General features: G+C 34.2%; 1 protein-coding gene across 1 annotated transcript in view; it reads left to right on the forward strand.

Moving 5' to 3' along the window:
- PIK3CA (phosphatidylinositol-4,5-bisphosphate 3-kinase catalytic subunit alpha) overlaps positions 1-22377 on the forward strand; it is a 77622-nt gene extending 55245 nt beyond the window's left edge. The window contains exons 7-21 of the mRNA XM_080823531.1: positions 871-976; positions 1704-1856; positions 1947-2081; positions 6952-7076; positions 7949-8030; positions 8339-8503; positions 8726-8829; positions 10726-10897; positions 13351-13457; positions 13989-14110; positions 14932-15010; positions 18981-19151; positions 19673-19790; positions 19899-20050; positions 20855-22377. Coding sequence (XP_080679657.1) covers positions 871-976; positions 1704-1856; positions 1947-2081; positions 6952-7076; positions 7949-8030; positions 8339-8503; positions 8726-8829; positions 10726-10897; positions 13351-13457; positions 13989-14110; positions 14932-15010; positions 18981-19151; positions 19673-19790; positions 19899-20050; positions 20855-21125 — 2062 coding nt within the window. The 3' untranslated portion in view covers positions 21126-22377. The remainder of the gene's footprint in view (positions 1-870; positions 977-1703; positions 1857-1946; positions 2082-6951; positions 7077-7948; positions 8031-8338; positions 8504-8725; positions 8830-10725; positions 10898-13350; positions 13458-13988; positions 14111-14931; positions 15011-18980; positions 19152-19672; positions 19791-19898; positions 20051-20854) is intronic.
- Positions 22378-22655: the final 278 nt, after the last annotated feature.

Raw genomic sequence — 22655 nt, forward strand, 5'->3', positions numbered from 1 at the left:
AAGTAAATATAATTGTAATCATAATAGAAAATCTCACTCTTCTTGTTTAGTTTCCCTCTTTCAAATGCCTTTTCTATAAGCTAGTTTTGGGGGTTTTTTAAACTGCAGTATAGCACAAATGTATAAAAGTATATAAATGATAATCATAAAGTTCAGTGAATTATCACAGAGTTAATACCTATATAACTACTATGCTGGTTAAGAAATAGAACATTTACCAGAAATGTGACATTGCCCCTTCCTTCCATTAACCTTCTCACCTCCCCGAAGGCAACAAGCTATCCTAACATCTAACATTATTTTTCAGTTTGAACTGTTTTTGAATTTTATATAAATGTACTCAAGAAATAGATACTCTCTTATATGTAGCTTCTTTCACTCATGTTTGTAAGATTTCATCCATATTGCAAGTAACGTGTTTATTTTCATTGCTGTATGGTATTCCATTATATGAATATACTGCAATTTGTTCTACTTTTGGACATTTGGATTGTTAACACTTGGGGGATATTTGCAAATACTCATTACTAGCAATGTGTGAGATTTCCTGTTTCTATACCTCCTTACCCTCCCTTGGTAACATCATTGGTATCATCAGCCTTTGTAGTTTTAGCCACTCTCTTATATAGTGATATCTCTATGAGATTTTATTTTGTATTTTCTGGTTGACAAATAGTATTGACTACTTTTTTATATTTATTGGCCATTTGGATATGATCTTGTGAAGTATGTCTATTCCAGTTGATTTCTGACCTGTTTTTATTTGATTTTTTGTTTTCTTGATGATTTGTAAGAGTTGTTTATATACTCTGGATAAAGCCTTTTTTTTTTTTTTTGGTAAATTCTTTTTTTCTTTAAAATTTTACATAGGTGGAATGAATGGCTAAATTATGATATATACATTCCTGATCTTCCTCGTGCTGCTCGACTTTGCCTTTCCATTTGTTCTGTTAAAGGCCGAAAGGGTGCTAAAGAGGTAAAGTATTTCAGAAGGAATAATTATTTTTACCTCTAAAAAACTCCTAATTGTACTGCTTTGAATTTTTATCAAGAAGTGGATTTTTTTCTTTATCTAAAAATATTAGTCAAATATTTTTAAATTTTAACAAGTAAATGTGTCATAGAAGAATACCTCAGGAGACCTTCCCGAGTTTATTTACAAGTATGTCCTGAGTTCACATGGACAAAATTTTTTATACATGCAGAGTGACTACCCACAAATATCTGTTAGGTGACTACATGCCAATATCTGCCTGGCTTGCTTTGGTTCATATTTCCTATTTATAATTAAAGAAAAATTTCTGTTATTTCATATAGGAAAACAGAAAGTGCTTGTATTTAAAAAAAAAAATTGATGTGACTTATTATACCTGTCATTGTAGCGATAGTTATTGAATTCTTTCTGTGGAAGAAAAGTGTTTTGAAATGCATTTTGTAGGGGCACCTAGGTGGCTCAGTCGTTAAGCATCTGCATTTGGCTCACATCATGATCCCAGGGTCCTGGGATCGAGCCCCACATTGAGCACCACATCAGGCTCCCTGCTTGGCAGGAAACCTGCTTCTACCTCTCCCACTCCCCTTGCTTATGTTCCCTCTCTCTCTCTCTGTCTCTCTTTCTGTCAAATAAATAAATAGTCTTTTTAAAAATGCATCTTATAATTTAATCCACAGAGTAGTGAATATCTTTCTGTTCGTTTTTGAAGGAACACTGTCCATTGGCCTGGGGAAATATAAACTTGTTTGATTATACAGATACTCTAGTATCTGGAAAAATGGCTCTGAATCTTTGGCCAGTACCTCATGGATTAGAAGATTTGCTGAACCCTATTGGTGTTACTGGGTCAAATCCAAATAAAGTAAGCTTTTTATTATCATAAATTAGAATTTTTTCCTTTTTTATGACGGTTAAGCACAATATATATGATAACTTTTATTCCATCTCTTAGGAAACACCATGCTTAGAGTTGGAGTTTGACTGGTTCAGCAGTGTGGTAAAGTTCCCAGATATGTCAGTGATTGAAGAGCATGCCAACTGGTCGGTGTCTCGAGAAGCAGGATTTAGTTATTCCCATGCAGGACTGGTAAGGCAGATCACTGAGTTTTCTTAAGTATCGGTCATAATCAGTGGATTTGGGTTTATCCTCTTTGTTTGGAACAGGGTTCATGGGGTTTAGTTACACTGGCATAGCTCCTATAGGCTCTGGACAGCGTTGCAATATAGTCACATTCTCTATATGCTAATACTGTCACTGAAGTTCTGTCTCTTCTTAGTTTAGTCAGAGCCCTAGCCTGCCTTCATTTAACAAATATTTATTGAATGCCAACTATATGTTTATATTTATTGTGTGAGAGGTAATAAAGTTTTGACCTAAAGAGACCTCCATTTCATATACAGTCTAATGGTAAAAATAGACGTTGAAGTGGTAAAAGAAATGTGTAAGATTATAAATCATGGTAGGTGATATGATAGAAAAACCAATAGTATCCCAAGAATGACTACAGAGGGTTGGGGTGAAAAGCCAATATGTATTGGGTTCAAGAAAGAACCTTTTACTTCTCTGAGATAGTAACCTGAAAGTTGAAACAAAAGTGTGAATATATTGTTAGTTAAGCTTGGAAGCAGAAGAGAGCTTTGTTACCACCATACTCCAGGATCCCCTAGAAAAGATTACATATAAAAGGAAGTTTAAGTATGAATTAAGTTGTCTGATCTTGGCCATTAATTTGGAACCACAGTATAACTGGGTTCAAAGACCATTAAGTCTTATTTCTCAAGGGCAAAGGTGTCAGTGCTAAGAGAAGATATTTTTGTTCTTTGTTGTCTCTTTCCCTGCTTTTCAAATTTATCACTTTTTCTTTGGCCTGGTGATACATTATGGCTAGACCAACCAATGAGTATGGGGCCAAGAGGTCCTGAAATAGGCCTACCTGAGTAATTGCAATGCCCAGGGGCAGTTGGAATCCTGCATTGAGGAACTTTATTAGTTTACAGCTGTGTTCTCAGTAAGGAGTTTACAAACCCTTTTGTAAACTGATTAGTAATAATCATAACCTTCCTGCCAATATACTTTCCGAGATATGTAGCAGGTATTTAGAGAGGTACAAATTAATTTTAAATTATTACTGAATTCTTTCAGATACTAAAAGTCCAAAGGAATTCTTTTTCTTGAAAAATGTAGCCTCTATTTTGTAACTTTGATTTCTTGTTGATAATTCTAACATTTATCAAGTGCTTACTGTGTACCAAATGCAATGCCAGTCACTTTTCCTGGTTTATCTCATTTAATCTTAAAAGCAATCTCTATGAGGGTAGTACGGGTATAATCCCTATATTGCCAGTAAGGAAACAGGCTTAAGGAGTTTAAATAACTTATCCAGTATCACTGTTTAATAAGTATTGAGCTTCTGGGGTACCAGGGTGGCTCAGTGGGTTAAAGCCTCTGCCTTCGGCTCAGGTCATGATCCCAGGGTGCTGGGATCCAGCCACATCTGGCTCTCTGCTCAACGGGGAGCCTGCTTCCCCTTCTCTCTCTCTCTCTCTGCCTGCCACTCTACCTACTTGTGATCTCTGTCTGTCAAATAAATAAATAAATAAAATCTTTAAAAAACAAAAAAAAAGTATTGAGCTTCTAACTCTTAACTATTTTGCTGTAACTGAACAGAAACTCCTTAATTTTGAAATTGGGATTGAAATATTGATGAGCTAAAAATAAATAAATAAATATATAGATAAATAAATAAAATTAAAAATAATAAAATTTTAAAAATTTTTAAAAAGAAATATTGATGAGCATTCCCATGAATTGTCTATAGTGCTATACCATTAGTTATACCTGTAAACCAAAGGAATTATGAGAGTCAAGTCATTTAAGACTCATTTGTCTCCTATTTTTATTCATACATTCACTTTATCATCAGAGTCTGTCTCAATTAGCTTTCGAGTTTCTTTTTGAGCAGTCCTAACTCTTAGAGATTACGCTGAGTATAAGTCAAGCAGAGAGAGTCAATTATCATATGGTTTCACTTACTTGTGTAGCATAAGGAATAACACAGAAGACATTGAGAGATGGAGAGGAGAAGTGAGTTGGGGGAAATCAGAGGGGGAGACAAACCATGAGAGACTGTGGACTCTGAGAAACAAACTGAGGGTTTTGGAAGGGAGAGGGATGGGGGTTTGGGTGAACCTGGTAGTGAATATTATGGAGGGCATGTATTGCGTGGAGCACTGGGTGTGGTACATAAACAATGAATTTTAGAATACTGGAAAAAAACACAAATTTTAAAAAAGGGGTTGATATTTTATGACTTTTTTTCTTTCTGAGAAGAATTTTTTCTTTAAAGAAAAAAGTTGTTTTTAATAGAATAAAACTGGGTCAGTTTTTCAGTTACAATTGGGTCTATTGAAAACTTCTATAAACCTAAGATAGAAACGATATCAAAGGTCCTGGAGGTAGAGGGAACAAAATTACACCACTTGAGAATCATTACTTCAGATTCTAATGATGATGGTAAAATTGATCATGTAGGTAAAACATCAAATAATATCCTAGATGAATTTTCTCAAACTCAAGATATGATGAGTGAACAATATATTTCCAAGAGCAAAAAGGAAATATTGTATTCAGTCAGTCATTCAACAGGAATAACTTCATCACACACTGTTTTTTGATGAGAACCTGGACCACACCTCATCTTTCCAGTTTTAATGCTGCTATACACCAGATTTTATTTGATACACTTTTTAAGTGAATAAACATCACAGGCAGGTGTGTATGCAAAGATGAGTGGAAGGAAAAAAGTGACTTAGAAATATAAAATTGCTCGGATTACTATAAAAGTTCTCAAAAGTGTTATATTTTGACAACTGAAGTATAAGAAGAAAACTCAGGAGTAATGATAAGCTAGAACTTATTAGATATGCATTTGAAGTGTAGAATCACAATCTGTAAGATGTGTATGTTCCAGGCTCATGCATGACAGTTGATGAGCAAGCAGTTAATGGCATTCAAAGGATGTTGCCCATTTTGATTATGAATTTGGTTCTGCTGTGTTTAAATTCTTTTTTTAATTAATTATTTTTATTAACATATAATGTATTATTTGGCCCAGGGATACAGGTCTTTACACTTCACAGCACTCACCATATCACATCTGTGTTTAAATTCTTAATAAGATGTCAAATAAAGTTGTTTTTCACAATTGTTTTTCACAAAATTTTTTCATAGTTTATTAAGTTATTCTATATTAAAAATGAAAACAACTAAAAAATAAGCCAATAATATCAAGAGTCGCTTAGACCAAGATGATAATGATAATGACTACTTTTCCTGTGAATCAAGGGTTAAGTATTTGTTATCTCTTACCTTGAGTATTACAATAGCCTCCTAAATGGTCTTCCTCAGTCTACAAAGCAGCTAAAATAATCTTTATAAAACATAAATCAGGGCACCTGGGTGACTCAGTGGGTTAAACGGTCCTAGGATTGAGCCCTGGCATCAGGCTCTCTGCTCAGCAGGGAGCTTGCTTCCCCCCTCTCTCTCTTTCTCTGCCTGCTTCTCTGCTTACTTGTGATCTCTGTCTGTCAAATAAATAAATAAAATCTTTTTAAAAAAGAAACATAAATCAAATCATGATATTCATCCTTTAAATAGCTTTCACTAAAAATAAAATCCAAACCTTTTACCCTGACTTGCAAATTTTATGTGGTCTGAACATATCCTCCCATCACTCTCCCCTTGTCTCCTGGGCTTCAGGCTCACAGGTCTTGTTCCTTTTCCTCCCTAATACCAAACTCGTTCTCTTCTTGGGTCACTTTCACTGTTTCCTCCACCTGCAGTAGTCTTTTCCCTGATCTTAGTGTGGGTGCTTCCTTCTTATCATTTGGACCACAAATTAAATATTCCCTTCTCAGAGGCCACTTCCAGATACCCAGTGTAGAGTAGCCACTCAGTCATTCTTCGTTCTATCACCCAAAGTATTTATATCAGCTTGCCAATTTTTTTTAATTTGTTCATTTAATTTTTCACTATAATGGGGATCTTGTTAGTGCAGGTTCTTTTACTATAAGACCCTCAGCAGTAAGAACAAAACAAGGCACTCGGTACATGTTTTAATAAATATTTGTTGATGGACATGTGCCAATAATATTTCTTTATACTATTGGATAAATTAATAATATTTTAGTGTTGTTAATAAAATTAACAAATGTTAATAAAAACCAAGTGGCATGAATACCTGCTTTCATTTTTAGCCATTGGGAATATGTGTAACCCATTCCAAGGGGATGTATACTTGTTTTCATAATATATTAATATACATTCATAATTAATCATTATGCAGTTAATATATCTATATTTAAAGGGAATAAATATGTTACTTAGACTCTTGGCATTATACCAAAGGTTATGGTGTTTTTATTTTAGTTTCCAACATTTAATGTCCAGTGTTTTAACAAGGGTATTTCTTTTTTTTTCTCTTACTTATTTTTACTTTCTAAATTTGAGAGCCTTGCAGTGATTATAAGGATGTGTTTGAGCAAAGATTATGAAAGGATTTACATTTGTATTTTATTATTTTACTATTTCTTATTCCAGAAACATGAGCAGAGTAGTTAATAGAATACTAGGAAAGGGCCTTATCAGGAAGAGAAGTCAGTTACCTACTTCTACCCCCAAGTATCCCAGTCTGGTCTTATCCCTGACTCACTTTGGCAGTTACTGTTCTGTGACTGGTGGTAATGTTAACTAAGATACTGGATTTGTTCCACAAATACTGCCTTAAGCTGATTCTCCCCATCCCTGAAAATAAAGGCTTGTGATGAGAATAAACTGTGTCACAACAATTAATAAGCAGTGTAAAGTTGTTGGCCATTGTCTGTTTTTGTAGATCACTCATGAATCCAGGGGAAAATACGGCAAAGGAAATCATATAAGATATTACTTTATTTTGCAGAGTAACAGACTAGCTAGAGACAACGAATTAAGAGAAAATGATAAAGAACAGCTCCGAGCAATTTGTACCCGAGATCCTCTATCTGAAATCACTGAGCAAGAGAAAGATTTTCTGTGGAGCCACAGGTAAATGTTAAGATGAATATTCCCTGAAACAACTGATTTTGGCTTATCTTGCGGGTTCTTCAATACCTGCTAAAGTACATAAAGCATAATTTACATGACTTTTTTGTCATAAACAATATTCTTTTTTAAACTGTGGATAAAGATCAGTATTTCTAGAAAATCATGCTGCATTGGTACTGACCTTCCACCTTCAAGCCTTGAAGGCTTTTTTAAAATTCTAAATCCCTGGTGTGACGTTTTTTAGGATTTGTTTTAGAGGCTTTTTTAAATGAAATTCAAGATAAAAAAAAAAAAAATACCCATAGCTTTAGATCAATTTAGTTGGGATATAGTTGGTCTAGATATTTCAATTTTTAGGCGTTCCTTCCATTTTTTCCCTTATACTTCCTCAAAGTAATAGTGCAGTGCTTTATTTTCACTTATGAAGAAATTACCCCACTACTTAGGAATTATACACTGGTTTATTTAAATAAAGCAGTTGCAGTGCCTTTCTACAGAAAGTCCATTGAAACATAAGTTTTGTCCAGTGACTACAGTAGAAGTGGCAACTCTCCTCATGGTTTCTGTTGAGTGAGTGGGTAAAAAAGGAGCTATGTAGTGTTATGAAATAAATTCATACTTTTTTCCAAAGTATCTGTCTACCATTTGGATTATTCTTTTGTCTTCCATGACATTGTAAATGCCTAAGTATTATGTGTGCATAAATATGCAATTATAGTGTTAAATGCTGATTTCTTTTGATTTTAAAGTAGGCTAGTAATGGTAAGTTTTCAGAGTGTTTGGAAAGATTACATAGTTTAAAATTTAGATATCTAGGCCTTTTGATTAACATGCAAGAATGTTTTTTGTTTTGTTTTGTCTTTTCCACACAGACACTATTGTGTAACTATCCCTGAAATTCTACCCAAACTGCTTCTGTCTGTTAAATGGAATTCTAGAGATGAAGTAGCTCAGGTAAATGCATGTTTGAGATTACAGAATAACTGTTGTATAAAATTCATGTGTCAGTCAAATTGTTTTCTCTCAGAAAGTCTGCATAAGAGGTGAAATAGACTGTGTTTTATATTAATATGATAATATAGTGGGGAAAAATACCATTCACACCACTAATAAAATTAGTTAGAATTAAACATTTAAAACGCCAAATTCATAAGGAGAGCTCTTAACTAATTTTAAAAGAAGATATTAAGACATTGTCTTGGAGGGTTCACTCACAATTGTCTTTCCTTTTTAAATGTGATTTATTGTCTTTGCCATAACAGATGTACTGCTTAGTAAAAGATTGGCCTCCAATCAAACCTGAACAGGCTATGGAGCTTCTGGACTGTAATTACCCAGATCCTATGGTTCGAGGATTTGCTGTTCGGTGCTTGGAAAAATACTTAACAGATGACAAGCTTTCTCAGTACCTAATTCAGCTAGTACAGGTAAAATAATGTAAAATAGAAAAAGAATGTTTTATTCTAAATCCATGCACCTTTATCCAGACTGTGGATCTTTATCTACACTAGTTTTATGCTTTTTTTAAAATTGGTTTTATTACCAGTAGTACCTACTTAATTTCTAAAAAATTTTCTCTAAATCCAACCATGCAAAAACTGACCCTGATTGATGGAATGTTGTTTTTATGTTTGTGTTTAATCACATAGGTCCTAAAATATGAACAGTATTTGGATAACCTGCTTGTGAGATTTTTACTCAAGAAAGCATTGACTAATCAAAGGATTGGGCACTTTTTCTTTTGGCATTTAAAGTAAGTCACATTATTTTCCCATTAAATTCTTTAGATATATTTTACTTGCTTTCTTTCTTTTTTTTTTTTTTTTAAAGATTTTATTTATTTATTTGACAGACAGAGATCACAAGTAGGCAGAGAGGCAGGCAGAGAGAGAGGGAGAAGCAGGCTCCCTGCTGAGCAGAGAGCCCGATGTGGGGCTCGATCCCAGGACCCTGAGATCATGACCTGAGCCGAAGGCAGAGGCTTTAACCCACTGAGCCACCCAGGCGCCCCTGTTACTTGCTTTCTTAACAGATCTATAAATACGACTTATATACTGTTGTTTTTGTCTGAAAGAGTTTTCCATAATGAAAGTATATTGTACCAGTCATAAGCTTCCCTTCAAGTTTTTTTCTTTAGTATTAAATAAGCAGTAAAATGCAAAACTGAATTTTATATAGAAATGAGACCTGAAATATATATATATATATGTGTGTGTATATATATATATTTTTTTAAGATTTTATTTATTTGTTTACAGACAGAGATCACAAGTAGGCAGAGAGGGAGGCAGAGAGAAAGGGGGGAAGCAGGCTCCCCGCGGAGCGGAAAGCCAGATGTGGGGCTCGATCCCAGGACCCTGGGATCATGACCTGAACAGAAGGCAGAGGCTTTAACCCACTGAGCCACCCAGGCGCCCTGAGACCTGAAATATTTTTAAAGACTTTGATTTTACTTTAAGCCAAGTAAAATTTGCTAGGTTGATATTGGTTAATATTGCAGTTGATTTCACTGTATGTGTGGATTAAAATATCCAAAATAAAAGAAAAAAAAATCCTGCCTTGGAATTCAGAACAATAATGACAGAAATCTCAAGTTTCTTACTAGAAAACAAGCTAATTAAGAATTAAAAGTATTTGGGCGCCTGGGTGACTCAATTGGTTAAGTGACTGTCTTTGGCTCAGGTCATGATCTCCCAAGTCCTGCAGTGGGCTCCCTGCTCAGCAGGGAGTCTGCTTCTCCCTCTGACCTTCTCCCCTATCATGCTTTCTCTTTCTCTCTCTCTCTCTCTCTCTCTCTCTCATAAATAAATAAATAAAAGAATTAAAAGTATTTTGTAGAATATGATCTAATACTCCAAGTGAGATCATAAGCCATACACTTCTCCTAAATTTAGATTTATAATTAACTTGATTTTTTTAATTAACTTGATTTTTTTAATGTTAAAATAAATCAAAATGGAATCCTGAAGCTAAGTTTAAAATAATTAAATTCATAGACTGTGTAGAAAGAGGATATGTATGCCACGAGAGTCAAATAGTATTCACTTGCTCTTCACTCCCTCCCTATTCATTTTATTACTTTTTTCCTGAATTTACTTGTTTCATGTTTGTGTATCTTTCAAGTTTTATTTAAATTCCAGTTAGTGAACATGCAATATAATATTAGTATTACGTATTAGTATTATAATATGTACAATATAATGATTAAACACTTCCCATGCAACGCCTGGTTCTCATCACTAAAGCAAATGCACGCCTTAATCCCTGCCCCTATTTCACCCAGCCCCCAGCCACCTCCCCTTCAGTAACCATCAGTTTGTTCTCTATAGTTAATACATCTCATGCTAAGATTAGTAAATGAAAAGTAGTTGAAGTAGGCCTAAAGTCTAGTTTATTAAACTTATATTTCCAGGAACTATCTTAAATTCTTGATTATTTTACTTCCAAATGATAGATTTTACATAAGTTTGTTGTTAGTATGATGATAACATTTACTGGATTTCAAAAATGGGTTTTCATATTTAAAAAAAAAATATATGTACTTATTTAAGACCATATGTATAATGCAGTGTGTGTGTGCATACATGTGTGTATTTCAGTCTTTTTTTCTTTTTTTCTTTTGTTTTGTTTTAATCCTATGCTCTTTTAGATCTGAGATGCACAATAAAACGGTTAGTCAGAGGTTTGGCCTTCTTTTGGAGTCCTATTGTCGTGCATGTGGGATGTATTTGAAGCACCTAAATAGGCAAGTTGAGGCTATGGAAAAGCTCATTAACTTAACTGATATCCTCAAACAAGAGAAGAAGGATGAAACACAAAAGGTACGTGAATCTTTAGTTTGTTTTTGAGACTCTGCATTGCAGTGGGGCAGGGTAATTTGAGAGCCCAGTGTACATGCAGATTGTGGGTGTTAGAATCAAGCATATCAGGATTTGGATCCAAGTTTCATTGCCTCTCAGCTATGTAATGTTAGACACATTATTTAGACTTTGAGATCTATTCTCCTCATTTATAAATGGCAGTGATACTTTCTGCATAGTGTAGTGGGAATTAAATTACATGAGATGCACTGAAGCACATATCACAGTGCCCAGAACGCAGGCGGTGCCAGTAAATGTTAGTCCTTTCTTCTTCCCCTTCCTTCTCTTTTACACAGCCCTAACTTTTAAAATTATTATTCCTTATTTTGTGGCATTTTTTATCTTTCAGTAATGACCCTGAAAATAAGTGTAAAGAAATTAATTTGTACATTGCTAAGTTTAAGGTGGACTCTTAGTCATGCTTTGAACATTATCACACACTCTGGTGATATGTAATCTAGCCTAGTGTAACTGAGAAATATGAAATGTAAGGATTTTTCATGACCTTTTCCTCCTGTCGTTTTTTCAGTCTACCACATCCTGTAGTAAAAAGTGAGATCATTCCTCACCTCTAATGAAATGGAAAAAAAAAAAAAAAAAAATCCCAGTATATTAGTCCCCAAGCACAAAGAATGTAAATTAGCAGTACCGAATGAATTTTTCCAAGATCTTCATTGATACTGCATGAAAAAAAAATTTTAAAGAAAGTTACTGTATTAATCTAAATGTCGTTGAGTGAGTGACTGAGCTGATTTTATTGAAGGTCAAATAAATGATATTAGAAAATAATGGTGGGAGGCGCCTGCGTGGCTTAGTTAAGCATCTAACTCTTGATTTGTGCTCAGGTCACAACCTCAGGGTCATGAGATCAAGCCCAACATCGGGCTTCATTCTGGGCATGGAGCCTGCTTAAGATTCCTGGGATCGAGCCCCACATCAGGCTCTCTGCTCAGCAGGGAGCCTGCTTCCCCCTCACTTTCTCTGCCTGCCTCTCTGCCCCTACTTGTGATCTCTCTCTCTGTCAAATAAATATAATCTTTAAAAAAAAAAAGATTCTCTCTCTGCCCCCACTCCTTGCTCGTCCTTGCTCTCTAAAAAAAAAAAAAAAAAAAAAGATTTTTTTAAAATAATTATACTGTTTCTGATCATGGAGTTATGAACTAGAGGGGACTAGCCTGCTTTGAAAGAATAAAAGTTATAATATTTATATTGTAACAGGTAAGAAAAAAGAAACTAGATATTAGTTAAATTTGCAAATATAGTTATTTCTTTTAGCTGGAATTTTCATATCACAGATTGGCTTTGATACAGTGAGTTAAATAGGAAGATGAAAGTCATTACTCACTTTACTATTGGCTTAAATGGGATTGTGATAGGGTAGTGAAAATGCCATAGGAACAAAAGCAGTTTCTTTGAGCGATTTCCTGCTTTATCGTAACAATGATAAAGCATGGAAGCAGTGTGCTAACATTAGGGTTGATAGTGCTAGAAAAAGAAATGCCTTTACATGAGCAAGAGCTGCTGTAGTCAGTGATGACTATATTTTCCAGCTACTTGCTTCTCCATAGTGAAAACAAAACAAAACAAAAACAAACAAAACTTTATTACTAAAATTAAATTATGAAAATTAATTTATTATGAGTTCCTAGCTTCTAACCTCTTTTTGTCCCCTACTTACCTCTTATATTTTTGATAAGTAACGATTTCCTAAAATAAAATGGCAGTCATTGCATGATATAGCTCAGCAGTCTGAGCTCTGGTTTCAGGTGATTAAAAAGATATGTTTCTGCATACATACTGGAACCTGAGTATAGTGTGCGACTCAGCCTAACAAATGTTTTTATAAGCCCTTTTCCAAACAGTTTCCTTTAGCCTCACTAGACTCTTTACTAAACGGAGAGAAAATGAATATGGTTTTTTCCTGCAAAGCTTAAAAGTAAAGTTTCTAAGCTAACCTGATATTTCCATAGTTTTTCCTCCATAGGTCAACAAACTTTTTTGTGAAAGGTCAAATAGTAAATATTTTAGACTTCACAGACCATGCAGTCTCTGTTGTAACTATTCAACTCTGCTCTTCTGCTGTGAAAGCAGCCACAGTATCTAAAGGAAAGGGCATGGCTATATCCAGGGCAGTTTGATTTACAAAAACTGCCATAGTTGACCAAGCCATGCTCTAGAGCCAGAACATTGCCCATGTCAGCATGCAGTGTTCTTATAGGAGAGTACACAGTGCTGCCCCTCCTGCCTCTGCCTGAAGTGTGTTGCTCTGTGTGATAGAAACCTTTCTAATCAGAAACATGATATGGATTCATAGACTATATACAATACTGTCATTACAACATATAAAAGAGATTAGCGGTTAGTTTTACCTTTCATGAAATCAGTTTCTAAACACAATTATGCTCATTTATCAGGTACAGATGAAGTTTTTAGTTGAGCAGATGCGGCGACCAGATTTCATGGATGCTCTCCAGGGTTTTCTATCTCCTCTTAATCCTGCTCATCAGCTAGGAAATCTCAGGTAATGTACCTTATTGGAAGGTTTATTGATATATTTAAACAAGTAACCTTCCTGGAAAAAATCTTAAGAAAAGTTAAAAATTATAATTTTTAGAATTCTAATAATTAGAATGTTCAATTACATATGCCTCCCTCTCCCGTTATCCTACCTTGTAGAATAAGTTGTTCAGTTTTCTTAAGTTCAGAACTACATTTAGTCAGAATGTGTTTTTATTACTTTAAAAATAGAATTTAAAACTTTTTCTGACCAGAATTTCTGGCTTCATTTCAAAAAATGAAATGTAATATCTGTAAAACGAATGGCATGTCCCTATATGTGTTGAAAATTCATATGCTATTGTATAAGAAAGTTTTAAGCGTTATTTTTTTCTTTATGCTCCCTTGAATAAATGATTTCATAAATTAAATGGAGAAGGTTTTAAATTTTTATAACACTTCAAAAAACTATATTGTCTGTGTATTTTAAAATAAATTTGAGGGTAAAAGAATTTTAAAAATAAGGTGCCTAGTGAAGTTTTTAACTATTTTAAAGGCTTGAAGAGTGTCGAATTATGTCCTCTGCAAAAAGGCCACTGTGGTTGAATTGGGAGAACCCAGACATCATGTCAGAGTTACTCTTTCAGAACAATGAGATCATCTTTAAAAATGGGGATGGTAAGGAAGAGTATTAATGAGCTTATGATGCATGAATTTAGCTATCTTTTTATAAACAGGATATTTGTGAAGCATGAAGACTATTGAAACCCATTTAAGGAATATGTGTGTGGTAAAATATATAATATATAATATTAAACAAATGTCTTAACCTTTAGAAAATGTATGTATAATTATTAAAAAGTAAAGAAGTACTAAAGTTAGAATTGAAAGGCCTGAAATAAGTTTCTATTATTTACTTAGCTGTGTGAGTATCCATTCTTTCTATGAGTATTTGATGTACTAGGCCATCGAATTGTAAGAATAAACAAAACAGAGTCCTTGCCTCTTAAAGTGTACAGTCTAGCAGGGAGAAGAGAGACTTTAAACAAATAATTACAAAAATAAAATTACAATATGGTACAAAAGAAAGGTGTAGTCTGCTAAGAAATCATATAAAAGAAGGTCCTAAAGTACTTAGAAAACAGGCTGTGGCAGGAAGCAGTGGGAGGATCATAGATGAATTTCCACTGGGAAACGACATTTGAGCACTGAATTCTGTTAACCCCAATATTTATAAACAGGTTCAAATTTAAGGATTCAAAAAAAAAAATAAGTACTTTAAATATTTTAATTTAAAATTTTTGTGAAATACATTGTTATACAGATGGGTTTATGCGGGTACTTTAGAAATGGGTTAAGAGTCAAAATATTGCTTCCTTATAGATTAATCTAAAAAGTAATATAGCTGTATTTATTTTCTGCTTGAAAGCAACATGATGACATGACACCAGGTTTGCATTCGTGGAATTAAACGGTGATACATATTATTTGAATTGCAGATTTACGGCAAGATATGCTAACACTTCAAATAATTCGCATTATGGAAAATATCTGGCAAAATCAAGGTCTTGACCTCCGGTAGGTAACCAGTAAGGCAACATATGTTGCCTTATGAAAGTTATCCTGAAAAAGTAAACTATTAGTAAACATCAGTTATAAAGCATAAAGGGGCATGTATCTATGAAAAAATGTAGGGAGTAGTAATTAATACTAGTTGATTACACTTTCATTCGTCTTCCTCTTCCTTGGCGCAGAATAGCAAAGAGATTCAGCAAGGCAAGAAGAGGTATCTCTAAGTTGGCAAAGACTGCAACTGTGTCTGGAATGTGTCTGGAACTTTTTAAGACAGAACATAGGAGACACAAAAGCCCCCTGTTTTCATTCAGAAGTTAAGAGGTTAAAAGAAAGTTTCTTTTGTAATGTAAATTTTCTAATTTTAAAACTTTATATAGCCTCTAATCTTAAATCAGTTTGACAGCAAAATTTATGAAAAGAACTCGTCTTAAAGCTTTTGCTATTTTGTTTGTTTCTGCCCAACCTTCTATAGTTATGTCTAAGTTTTCTGTCGTGCTTCATTCATCTTGTCCTAATTCGTTTCTGTTTCTCACAGTGTTCCCTTCTCTTTCTCGTCTCTTTGCAAATCTAGAGTCATTCCAGCAAAGGCCACTCTCTCCAAAAGAATTTTTGTCCATAAGTGGGCATAGGAGTCAACTCCAGCTGCAGCAGCAGAGCAGATTAGGGTTTATTTGTATGCCTCCTAAAGATTGATACGTAGTATGTAAAAATACATCAGTGACACATAGTAGAATCATCTTGTTGCAAAGAAGAAAAATGGACATGTCAAGTAATTTGCTAAAGCACAAAATTAGGTCATCAACTTCAGATTTTTAACTCCTGATGCTGTGCTTAGTCCCTTCTGCTTTCCAAAAAGAGTGTTATACGAATCAAGCTTCCTCTTTTGGTATAATTTCTGCGTCTGAGAGATACACATGTCATTACTACCACTGCCCCCAGGAAAGTACAAAACAAAAGAGAATGCAGAACTAGACAGAGTCAAGGATTTAACTGTATAACTCTGGTATTTAACTGTAAATGAGTGAGTGTGCTAAAAACCATTTAAAGTTAAGCTAGATCATTGAAAAGTAAGTTGGATCTTCAAAAAGTTTTTAAGTCTTCGAATATTTTCTAAATTTTTTTAACTTAAGTAATTTAAGTAACATTTTTATTTAAAGTTTGATTTTAAATTTAAAAAAAATTATTTTCAAGAAGTCAGAGCATTTTTATTTATTCTTGCCAAAAACTTGGATTCTCTGCTTTTTGTTTTGGGTTTTTTTAATGTCACAAGCCTTATAGGACTGTCTGACTCTTTTTTTTTTTTTTTTAAGATTTTATTTATTTATTTGACAGAGATCACAAGTAGGCAGAGAGGCAGGCAGAGAGAGAGGGGGAAGCAGGCTCCCTGCTGAGCAGAGAGCCCCATGTGGGGCTCGATCCCAAGACCCTGGGATCATGACCTGAGCCAAAGGCAGAGGCTTTTAACCCACTGAGCCACCCAGGTGCCCCGACTGTCTGACTTTTTAAACTGTGAGCATGTTCAGCAGTAATAAAATTAAAATGTAAAGTAAGAATGAGCAGGAGTACAACCTTAAGAAATTCCCACATTTACCAGGGCAGGTAGAAGGAAAGATTCCATAAAAGAAATCATCAAAGGGATAGGTAGGCCAGAGGAAGTAATTCACAGAACCCAAAAGAGGGGAGAGAGTCACAGTATCAGGTGCTTCAAGGGATGTAAGAGCATAAGGACAACGAAAAAGCCTTTAGATTTGATGATTCATGATTAACTATAAGAAGAGTTAAGTCAGTAGAGTGGTAGTCATAGAAGTTATGCTACATGGAATTGAGAAAATGAAAATAAGTGTAGACTGTTACTTTTTTAGGAACTTAAGAAGTAAAAGAAAGATGAAAAGCATGGACAGTAGCTTATGAGAACAATAGAGCAAGAAAAACTAGACTTTAGTACTTATGTGCTAACTGGAATGTTTTTCTCATTGTCTCTTTAACTGCTCACACCTCCCTTGAATACATGTCCTTTTTTCTACACTGTGATGAGTGGGAATTACCCATATAGCACTTCTGCTGCATACCCAAATATGGTTTATCAAGAAAAGGTATTTGTGGGTTATTAGAGTTTCAAGCCATACTAACTGCTTTTTTCATGGAACACTATTTTTACTTAAAGAATAACTAATAAGGCACCTGAATGGCTCAATCGGTTAGGCATCTGCCTTCAGCTCAGGTCATGATCCCAGGGCCCTGGGATCGAGTTCTTCATCAGACTCCCTGCTCAGTGGGGAGCTTGCTTTTCCCTCTACCCTCCTCCACTGCTCATGATCTCTCTCTCTCTCTCTCTCTCTCAGATAAATAAAATCTTAAGAAAAAAAAAAAAGAATGGGTGGGGGGGGGTCCCTGCTCAGCAGGGAGTCTGCATCTCCCTCTGTCTCTGCCCCTCCCCCTGCTTTGCTCTCTCTCTCTCTCTCAAATAAATAAATTAAATATTTTTTAAAAAAATAATAGAAGCCAAAAAAAATAATAATAGTAGATAAGCTTTGGTTTTTTGAGACATGGGTATTTGGCAGACATTTTCTTGAAAATGAATGATATGAGCCTATCTCTTCAAGGTGAACAACTGACAGGATTTGTTGTCAAAGATCAAATTTGAGCTTTCAAGCAAAAATGAGAATTTGGAAAAACTTGTATATACTACCATAAGCCGTAAGAGTGCTCTCAAAGTAAAGACTTTTCTGATGATATCAGTGGTAATATTAATAATTGTGATTTTTTTTTAGTTGATATAATGAAAAGTACCACCATCTGAAAGATCTTTGTAACTCAGTGAACTAATATCTTCCAAATGACCAATGCATGATATATAAAGTCATATATGAGTAAAAGTTCCATTCAGAGGCAAGGTAGACTAATAGATTTTAATGTAACAGTATGACGAGTTTATTGATACGATTTCACATTCCATATTACAACTTGAGAAACTACCTTTTGTCAAATTTTGGAATAATATCAAAGAAAAATATCTACAATTATCTGAAAAGGCTATTACAGTACTCCTTTTTCTACCTACTTAATGATACGAGGCCAGATTTTCTTCATATGCTTCAATTAAAACATTGCTTTAGGTTGAATACAGAAGTATAGAGGAGAATCCAGCTCAGTACTATGAAGCCAGACATTAAAGAAATTTGAAAATATGGGAAAGTGTCATTCTTCTTACTAAGAATTTCTTTTTTAAAGATTTTCTTTATTTGAGAGTGAGAGAGAGTGCAAGAGCAGATGAGGGAGAAGGAGACAGAATCTGAAGCAGACTCTGTGCTGAGCACAGAACCCCATAACCACGAGATCATGACCTGACCTGAAACCAGGAGTCAGATGCTTAACCAACTGAGCCACCCAGGGGCCCCAAGAATTTTTTTTTTTTTAACATAAAGTTCTTTGTTTCATAAAAGATGTTATTTATATTACCACATAATAGTTTGTTATTTTTAAATGAATTAATACTTTAATCTTTTCCTCTATTTTAATTGCTAACATCAGTAGATATGGCCCACATAAATAAAAGCTTTTTAGAATTTCAGTAATTTTTAAGACTATAGAGGAGTCCTGAGACCAAAAATTTGAGAACTGCTGCCCCAAAGTATTATTTAGATTTCAGCTAAACAAGCTGAAATTCACCCATATTTTTAGTCATAAATGTTTATAAAATGTTCATTGCCACAATAATCTTAATGCTTTTCTCATATTCAATTAGGTGCTCTCTCAATTGAAGCTTATAACAAATGATAGCAGATAATTTTGAGGATTTTTCTAATATTAAAAGAAAACCTAAGTTAAAGGAGTAAAGGTCATGAGACTTTTATGAGTAAAAGTCACAAGACAATGACAAATTTGCACAAAGGATATTCCTGCATTAGCCTGTTAAAATATTTGCTGTTTTAATATTCCATCACTTGATTACAAATGTCTTGATCCTTTTCAGAATGTTACCTTATGGTTGTCTGTCAATTGGTGACTGTGTGGGACTTATTGAAGTGGTGCGAAATTCTCACACAATTATGCAGATTCAGTGCAAAGGTGGCCTGAAAGGCGCTCTGCAGTTTAACAGCCACACACTCCACCAGTGGCTCAAAGACAAGAACAAAGGAGAAATGTGAGTCTGTTCTTTTCTTCCTACGTCAATTTAAGGTTTTGTTAGACGAGTCTTTTAATGGTTGTGTACATTTCTCTGAGATCAGAGAAAACCTTTTGAAATATCTGATGAGATTTTATCTTTGAATGATCAGAATTACTTCAGTTTTGGTGAAACCCTATATACCCAACTTTATACATCCAGTTTTAGGTATCTAATGTGTTTTCTTGCTTATTTTTTTTTTCAACATCAACATTGAACATCTCAAAATTTACTTTTAGTTCATTGTTAAAATGATTAGGAGAACTTTTTTTTCATGACACCTTCACTATTTTTTCACCATAATAAGACTTAACGCTTTAGTCAGAGGATATCCAGAAATGTCCTTTCTACCTCAAATCTTTGGACATAATTACTTCCTCCTCTTAACGTCCGTGATTGTTTTCACTCTTCAATACAGACTTTGACCATCTTTTTCCATTTTGGACTGGATTACTCTGTGTTAACACACTACTCATCAAGTCTTTATTTTTTCTCTGTAGATATGATGCAGCCATTGACCTGTTCACACGTTCATGTGCTGGATATTGTGTTGCTACCTTCATTCTGGGCATTGGAGATCGTCACAATAGTAACATCATGGTTAAAGATGATGGACAAGTAATAGCTTTCTCTTTTTAAAATGTTTTGGCGTTCTTAAATTTATTAATTCAGGATATTGCATTTCTGCATTTGTCAAGCTATAATATAATTCTTTGTTTTTGAAAGCTGTTTCATATAGATTTTGGACACTTTTTGGATCACAAGAAGAAAAAATTTGGTTATAAACGGGAACGCGTGCCATTTGTTTTGACACAAGATTTCTTAATAGTGATTAGTAAAGGAGCCCAAGAATGCACAAAGACAAGAGAATTTGAGAGGTAAGTTCAAGAAATCAAAAATACAACGTACAGAATTCTTTCTGCTCTATCAAAAATAATTGATATTTTTCAAGCAATTTAAAATATGTTTTATTAACATTCTGGCCTGAGTATGTTAATGTATTTATTTATTGTACAACGCTATGAAGAAAAATAGAAAGAAAAGCCGATTTATTAATTAGTGAAGGCCTGAAATTATTTAGTTAATTAAGGCCTAAGAAAGTGATTCTTAAACTTTTTAATATATTAAAGGTTTTTATTTACTGTTGCTTAAATAATTGGACTATTATCTTCTCTATACTGATATAGTGCTTAAGACAACATTTTTTAGTCTTACAATTTGAGGAAATGAGTAAACTTGTAATTACCGCATTTATTTATGATTTTTCTGATCGCCTTCTAGTATATCATCAGTCTATCTTAAACCTAAAAGTACTTTCAAAAACCTTGTATAAAATTCCATTTTATCTGCAATTCTGTCCTGGTCCTAGGCTAAATCCTAAAGGCTTTGGTATGGACTAGTTCTTACATTTAATAAATCCTTAGTAAACTGCTGATGTACCAGGTGTTATTCTAAGGTGCTGGTGATAAGCAGTAAACACAATCCTTATGGACTCACGGAGGTTATATTCTAGCATGGGGTGAAGAGAACAGAAAGTGTTGGTAAGGGGAGTGGGGAGAGGAATGCTATTTTTTATAGATTTGCTCAAGAAGGCCTCTCTAATGATGTGACATTTGAGCAGACACCTGAAGGTATTAACCCCATTTGCTCCATACTGATTACACTGTTCTTATCACTTATAGGTTTCAGGAGATGTGTTACAAGGCTTATCTAGCTATTCGGCAGCATGCCAATCTCTTCATAAATCTTTTCTCAATGATGCTTGGCTCTGGAATGCCAGAACTACAATCTTTTGATGATATTGCATACATTCGAAAGACCCTAGCTTTAGATAAAACTGAACAAGAGGCTTTGGAATATTTCATGAAACAAATGAATGATGCACATCATGGTGGCTGGACAACAAAAATGGATTGGATCTTCCACACAATTAAGCAGCATGCTTTGAACTGAAATGATAACTGAGAAACCGAAAGCTCATTATCTGGATACTATCCTGCACTGTTAATAACTGTCAACAGGCAAAGACCGATTGCATAGGAATTGCACAATCCATGAACAGCATTAGAATTTACACAAGAACAGAAATAAAGTACTATATAATTTAAATAATGTAAACGCAAACAGGGTTTGAGAGCACTAAACTAGTTCATTTCAAAATTAAGCTTTAGAATAATGCGCAATTTCATGTTATGCCTTAAGTCCAAAAAGGTAAACTTTGAAGATTGTTTGTATCTTTTTTTAAAAAAGAAAACAAAACAAAAAAACCCCAAAATATATAGAAATGATGGAGAAGGAAAAAGAATGATGTTCTTTTTTTGTCTTGCAAATGTTCTATGTTTTGAAATTGTGGACACAACACAGTCTATTATTGCATTAGGTTCAAGGAAACTGAAGTTTGGTGTTAAATTACATTGAGATTAGAAAATAATGAAGATTTCTTATTTTTCCATTGCTGTTCAATTTATAGTTTGAGGTGGGATTTTTGACTCCTTGTTTAATGAAGAAAAAAATGCTTGGGGTAAAAGGGGCTCTTGAGGTTTCATCAGAGACTTTTCCTTTTTAATAAATCAAACCTTTTGACGATTTGGGGTCTTATCTGCAAAGCTTTGGAAGCAGTCACAAGTGAGACCTGTTATAAGATGGTGTTTTTGGGTTTTTTCTGGACAGTATTTACAAGAATCTGATTCTTATCTCCCAGGGAAATTCTGGGCACCCACAAAGTACAATAATCATCAGAAAGAATGAGCAGGACTAGTTCTTGCTTCAGAATTGTACAGTATTCACCGTAGGTTGATTTTTTTCCTTTTGCAATTGAATTGAATACATTTTTCATGCATGTTTCCAGAAAATAGAAGTGAGTATTAATGTTATTAAAAAGATTATTTTTTTTATTAAAGGCTATTTATATTATAGAAACTATCATTAATATATATTCTTTATTTACATGATCTGTCCCATACTCATGCATTGTTTTGCACCCCAAATTTTTTATTGTTCATAGCAGCATGGTCAGCTTTCCTCTTGGTCTGTGGGTGAGGCTCAGGCACTATCCCATTTATACCAATGACTAGTGTATAACTGCATAAGGAAAACAGATTAAAGTTCATCTTCTTTCGTTTTATTTCTTTCTGTTTTCATATGACTGCCCCATTCTCCATCTTCCTTTATAGTTGATAATGCCTCAGTCATGAAACTAGTTACCAAAATTAACCAATATACAGTATCTTCTTGATTGCTTCAACCCCTCTACCGAGGTATGCTCATGAATAATACTTTATAATATGGGGGAATAGAAACCATGAACTTTTTACCTTTTTAGGCTATTTATGCAATATCTGGATAATAAAAGTAGGACCTTAAACCATTTTAAGATCATGTCCCATTTCCACGCAATTAGGGCTCACTGTCCAACTTTATTAAATTGCATTTGAGTGCAGGATACATTCTTAAACACTTGGGGAAACATTAACCCAAGGTATA

Source organism: Martes martes (genome assembly GCF_963455335.1).
Source record: "Martes martes genome assembly, chromosome: 1".
NCBI lineage: Eukaryota > Metazoa > Chordata > Mammalia > Carnivora > Mustelidae > Martes > Martes martes.